The 6,495-nt window shown below is 39.5% G+C and overlaps 1 protein-coding gene across 1 annotated transcript; it reads left to right on the top strand.

Annotated features, from left to right (window-relative positions):
* The first annotated feature begins 447 nt into the window (after window positions 1-447).
* On the top strand, window positions 448-5,572 carry LOC136632498 (nicotinamide N-methyltransferase-like). The gene is made up of 3 exons (XM_066607427.1): window positions 448-720; window positions 888-1,095; window positions 3,523-5,572. Exons 1-3 carry the CDS (start codon window positions 483-485, stop codon window positions 3,965-3,967), a joined length of 891 nt encoding a protein of 296 aa, XP_066463524.1. The 5' UTR covers window positions 448-482; the 3' UTR covers window positions 3,968-5,572.
* The last annotated feature ends 923 nt before the right edge of the window (window positions 5,573-6,495 follow it).

Here is a 6,495-nt window from a genome sequence, read left to right on the forward strand (position 1 = left end):
TGTTTTGGCACCGAAAAGCTTGAATATGGCCTCTATAAAAAAATGAAAAAAGCCATCAAAATGGTATCGACTAAATCATGCTAACCTAGAGAATAATGTTATCACATTGTTTATATTGTACACTTAATCCTGTAGAAATTAAATCCAAAAAACAAACGGCAGTTTATCCACTGCCTCCACCTTTCTCTAAAAATAAAATAACAAAAGTTATATAATACATGAAGTGGACCCAAAAATGATGCCATTAATAAACATAACATGTCTTGCAGAAAGCAAGCCCTCATATGAACAAGATATGGCTCTAGGAATTTGATGATAAATAGAAGCTGAAAAGTTAGTTGGTTCCCTAAGGCGCAAAAAAGCTCAATCCCTAAGGGGTTAGGGAAATTGTAAATATTATTTCACATAATACAATCACCCTACTGCCTCTCTATTGTGATTGTTTAGCCTTGTGAATAATAGAAATACTGTATAAAAGGCTAATGAAGGCACATTTTAAACCACTAGCTGCTAAAAGAGGAATCCTTTCATACAAAAGAATGGATGCACCAAATTCAAAACAGTGTCATGAAAAAATTGATAGGTCAAAGCCAAAAGTCTACCATAAGGATGGAATGAACACCAGGAGCTTTCTACAAACTTATTGTGATAGAGACACTGTATTTGGAGAAGACAATGTAAAGTTCATTATAAAGAAGATACATGATGCATTGGCTGCAGGTTTGTATCTACAATCCAAAATTAAATCATAAGACACATTTTGTCAACAGATATAAATTCTAATTATGGACATCAGACTATAACACATCAGTGGAGACTTGTATGATCTTGAAACAACTCATTGACTACTGATACTGATTTTAAGTCTTTGTTTTTTTTCTCTACAGGTCATTTCAAAGGAAAAACTGCTTATGATTTTAGCGTTGGCTCCATTATTTATCAGCTGTATACAGTCAGTGATTGCTACCCAGAAATTACAATACTAAAACTGAATGACACTTGCATTATGGAGCTGAACAAGTGGCTGGCCATGCGTACTGGAGCTTTTGATTGGTCCCACACACATGATTATGTGAAAGGACTTCACTGCACCAGGTATAATACTATTAAATTACATATCATCAAGCTATGGTGATCCACATTCTACTTTCCAGCGCAGAATGCCGAAAATGAATGAAAATCTGCTGAAATGGAAACCTGCTGTTTTAGTCTCAGTTTCAGTAGATTTGTAAAATAGTAGAGGCAGATTTCTTCCAGGGGTTCCACCCCTATCCTTTTTGGGGGATTTAGGACATGAATCATGACAATACCACTGAACAGACGCGTAAACGTGATGAGAACAGACCCTATGGCCTCGTTCACAGGAGCGCTGCTTTGCATGTGCATGTGTGCACACAAATCTGTGCATCCACACACATGCCAAAACACACGTGAACGAAGCTGCGTGCCTATTGCAGTCAATGAGGCTGCGGCTGCTGCCGGCAGCCCCATTGAAAGCAATATGATGTTAGCCCCCCGTAGTAATTTTCGGGAAGGGTTTTAAACATAAGCCCTTCCCTGAAAATGATCCCTAGCTGTAGTAAAAAAATAAAAAACATATATACTCACCTCCTCGCCACTGTTGGAGCTCAGGCGTGTCTAGCTGCTTGGTCTCTGGCGCTGTAATAAAGTTCTTCCAGCAGGCAGGGATTTAAAATCCCCGACTCCTGAAGGGGGTGCGCCTGATTGGTTGAGCACTCAGCCAATCACAGGCAGCGCTTAGCCATTAAATGAATGATAGCTGATCGCTGCCTGTGATTGGTCGAGCGCTCGACCATTCATTGAATTCAATATTTTGTATTGACATAAGTATTAAAATCCTGTACTCAGTACTTAATTGAAGTATCTGGATCTGGGGTTTTTCTGGCTTTCTTCTCTGCAGATCCTCTCAAGCTCTATAAGGTTGGATGGAGACTGTCTGTGGACAGCCATTTTCAGGTCTCTCTAGAGATATTCAATTGAGTTCTAGTCAGGTTTCTTGCTGGGCCACTCAAGTAGATTCAGAGTTGTCACTAAGCATCTACCGTGTTGTCCTATTTGTGTGCTAAGGATCACTGTCTTATTGGAAGGTGAACCTTCTGCCCAGTCTGAGGTTTCTTGAGCTCTGGAGCGAGTGTTCATTAAGAATATTTCTATACTTTTATCCAGTAAGCTTTCCTTTAAATCTGACCAGTCGCCCTATCCGAGACACTTAAAAACTTCCTCACAGCAGACAGATTGCATTAGGCAGGTAATGAAGTGATGGATGACCTTCTTGAAGTTTCTACCATCTGTATACAGGATCTTTGGAGCTCATCCAGATTAACCATTAGGTTCTTGGTCATCTCTATTACCAAGGTACTTATACACTGATTAATTAGTTTGGTGGGTTGAGTCATTCTACGAGGAGCTCTGGTCGTTCCAAACTTCTTCCATGTAAGAATTATGGAGGTCACTGTGCTCTTGAAAGCTTTCAGTGCAGTAGAAAGTTGTAGCTTTCTCCAAATATGTTCCTCCACACAATCCTGTCTCCGAGCTTTACAGATAGTTTTTTTCTACTCATAGCTTGGTTTTGGCTCTGATTTGCATTGTCGGCTGTGAGACCTTATATGGACAGGGGTGTTTATTTTAAAATTCTGCGCAATTAACTGAATTTACCACAGGTCAACACCAATCAAGATGATCAAGAGAAATGGGAGTCCCCTAGAGCTAAATTTCAAATGTGATGTAATTTCTAAAACTCCGTTTTCACTTTGTCATCATAAGGTATGGAGTGCAGAATGTTGCGGAAAAAAACTTGAATCAACAGTGAACTAATGATTGTAAATTTTTGCATACAGTTATTGCTGCAGAAGGGGATCACACCAGATACTGAAAACAAAAATTTATGTAGGTTTGACATTGACATATCATATAGGATAATTCTCCCCAATAAAGGACCAATTCATATCTTTGATTCACTTTTTCGATTTGGTTCTCTCTCTGCTTTTAAGACTTGTGTGAATGATGTCATTTTAGGTCAAATGTATACAAAAAGATAGAAAATTCTGTAGGGTTCACAAACTTTCACGCATGTAGCTCTGGGAGCACTGTGGCTGACACCCAAAAGCTTGAACTAAGAGCCAACAAACTGATAGTATGCAGATACTGTGACTCATGCTTTTCTGAGGGCACTCAGACAGGCACTGTTATGTGGACACTATGACTATCATTTTCATAGGGGCTTCATTATTAGGCCTTTATGTCTAACCTGTACATGTAGTTGTGTCTCTGATCTGAGGCATTTACATCCTGCTGAGCATTAAATCTCCTTTTTAAATTCTCCTCACTACCATATGTCATACTTTGAGCCCAATATACTATGTGGACTTTAGGTGGTATAGCTGTTTCATTTTATTCAACAGCCGTCTAAGGTGCATGGTTATCTTACAGCACTGTCTACAGGAATAAAAGTAAAGAAAATGTAATATTTATTCAGTTTCTTAAAATATCTTATCTTTTCAGTCATCAAGAAGATCTTAATAAGGAAGAAAATTTGAAAACCTGCATTAAGCGGATTCTGAAGTTTGACCTCCAGAAAGCTAACATCACAGACCCGGAGGTGCTGGAACAAGCCGACTGCATAATCATAATGTGGTTACTGGAGGTAGTCTGTCAAGACCAAAATGACTACATCAACAATTTCCAGAGTATGGCAAAGTTCCTTAAGCCTGGAGGGCTGCTAATTTTTATCGGGTGTTTAAATACTTCATATTATAAAGTTGGTGAAGACAGATATCACATCTTTACCTACGATGAATGTTTTTTAAGGAAAAACCTTGCCAATGAGGGATTTAAGATTAAGACTTGTGAAGTGTTAGACAGTAAAATACAAAGTGATCTCACTGATTACAAACAGATTATTGTTGTCACTGCTATCAAGGAGTGTAGGATGTCTAAACTCCCCTAAACTACAGCAATCCATAGACATTAATCATACATCTAATTTATTGCAATAAAAATACATCTCAAATCAATGAAATACTATAAGACATATAGAATAGATGTGGGGGACAACATTGTACTAAGAGGGATTGTATGAGATTAGCTTTATAGATAGAGATGAGCGAGCATACTCGCTAAGGGCAATTACTCGATCGAGCATTGCCCTTAGCGAGTACCTGCCCGCTCGGAAGAAAAGATTCGGCTGCCGGCAGCGGGCGGGGAGTGGCGGGGAATGGAGCGGAGGTCTCTCTCTCTCCCTCACTCCCCCCGCTCCCCCCTGCTCACTGCCACAACTCACCTCTCACCCGCGCCGGCAGCCGAACCTTTTCTTCCGAGCGGGCAGGTACTCGCTAAGGACAATGCTCGATCGAGTAATTGTCCTTAGCGAGTATGCTCGCTCATCTCTATTTATAGATAATAATAATCTTTATTTGTACAGCAGCAACTTATTCTGTGCATGGGGGGGCTCAATCGGAACGGAGTGGCGGGTATGCAGGCAGGAAATGAACATGATCAGGGAAGATGGTATGCTTCTTTGAAGAGGTGTGTTTTCAGGGCACGTCTGAAATTCTGTGCATCAGGGATTGTCCGGATGTCTTGGGGTAGAGCATTCCATAGGGGCGGTGCAGCTCTGGTGAAATCCTGGAGGCGAGCATGTGAGGTTCATATTAGGGGCATGTGTAGTTTGACTGTGTTGGTTGAGCGGAGATAGCTGGCTGGTCGTGTATTGACAGTGGCTAGGTGATGTATGGTGGTGTGGCGCCATGAAGAGCTTCGTGGGTGAGGACGATGAACTTAAATTTAGTTCTGCAATGTATGGGCAGCCAGTGCAGTGACTGGCATAGTGCAGAGACACCTGAGAAGTGGCTGGATAGGAAGATGAGTGTAGCTGTCGCATTTAATATGGACTGGAGAGGAATGAGCCTGTTGCGGGGAAGGCCAGTAAGCAGTTAATTTGCAGCAGTGAAGCCGGGAATGGATGAGGGCGCCAACGAGTGTCTTTAGCATGTCCGTGATCAGGAACGGATAGATTTTTGCATGTGGGTAGTGAAGAAGTGGTTTATTTACTGTAGCAGAATGGGAGTTTGTCAATTGCGCTACCCCCTGTCTAACTCCAGAGTCTTAATATCCCCTTCCAGGTCTGTAAAACTCTTCAAGTCTTTAATTCATGTTACAGATGTTCAATGTTGGCACCATTGATGACACTAGATGACCTAAAACAATGCATCTCCGCTGCATTGGAATCCATAACAGAGCATATGAGGGGATGCATCTGTGAAGAACAGGATTACCACCTTAACATCTCCCGTGTGACCAATGGCTCCCACATTTTACAATTGTAAAGTGTGAAGAGTTTTCTAGTTTTCCATGTCATTCTGACATTCTGTTAATTTAAGTATGAATAAATCAAATTTACTTTTGCTCAGTACTTTTTGAATCACACTGTATTATCAAATGCACTATGTGTTATCTTTAATATGTTGCCTGCACTTCATATGTGTTATGAAAATTATTTGGAGAACAGATCTCTAATCCCACAATAAAAAAACTATTTGGTGCCTCTAAACAATTCTTCTATACACACACAATCACAAACTTGATTCTTTAGAAGTAATAATAATAGAAAGGGTTAAAAGGGAGAAGACTGGAAATGGGTCCTATTGAATCATGAGGCTTTTTGGCTAATGAAACTATGAACTATATTTCCAAAGGATGAGGGGATGCAGCTGCCCTCTTGTATCAGTAAGTATCTGTTCGTTTTCAGTGAATATTTCCAAAGGGCCTCAACTATAAATCTGATTTTATGTACATTTACAAATTATTAGTTTATTTTAGTAATAGTTTTTATTGCTTTGCTATAGTGTTTATTTGTTATTAATTTTATGCAGCTGATTAATCCTAACATCTGATGCGATTTGTAGATGTATCTCAAATATTGGGGGTCTATACAGCTTAATTCTTCAGATGAGAGGCATGTGCTGTGATTAAAAACCATAGGTTTGGTTTGAAACATGTAAGAATCTCAAGATGATACTTGAACATGATTGTCTGTTTTTTAAAGGGATACTGTCAGCTTGAAGATGCTGTATGAACTGCATCATGTTATAGAGCAGGAGGAGATCTACAGATTGATATATAGCTTTATGCGGAAAGATTCAGTATATCTTGTATTTAATTCCTTTAACCCCTTAGTGACGGAGCTTTTTTTGCTATTTTCCATTTTTGTTTTTTCCTACTCCCTTTTAAAAAATCGTAGCTCCTTAATTTATCCATCGACATCGCTGCATGATGGCTTGTTTTTTGCGGGATGAGTTGTATTTTTCAATGGCACTATTTATTTTACCATATAATTTACTGAAAAACTTTTAAAAAATTTTTAGCGGAGAGAAATGGAAAAAAAAACGACATTCCACCATCTTTCGGTGCATCCTGTTTCTACAGCACACAAATTGCAACAAAAACGACCTGATATTTTTATTCCATGGGTCAATA

The sequence above is a fragment of the Eleutherodactylus coqui genome, chromosome 6 (genome assembly GCF_035609145.1).
Source record: "Eleutherodactylus coqui strain aEleCoq1 chromosome 6, aEleCoq1.hap1, whole genome shotgun sequence".
Lineage (NCBI taxonomy): Eukaryota > Metazoa > Chordata > Amphibia > Anura > Eleutherodactylidae > Eleutherodactylus > Eleutherodactylus coqui.

What these genes read in the sequence shown, in the direction of transcription:
- LOC136632498 (XM_066607427.1), top strand. Translation starts at nt 483, where the DNA reads ATGAAGGCACATTTTAAACCACTAGCTGCTAAAAGAGGAATCCTTTCA. An exon ending in ACATGATGCATTGGCTGCAG is followed by an intron (nt 721 to 887) that starts GTTTGTATCTAC and finishes TTTTCTCTACAG; the next exon opens with GTCATTTCAAAGGAAAAACT. An exon ending in AAAGGACTTCACTGCACCAG is followed by an intron (nt 1,096 to 3,522) that starts GTATAATACTAT and finishes TTATCTTTTCAG; the next exon opens with TCATCAAGAAGATCTTAATA.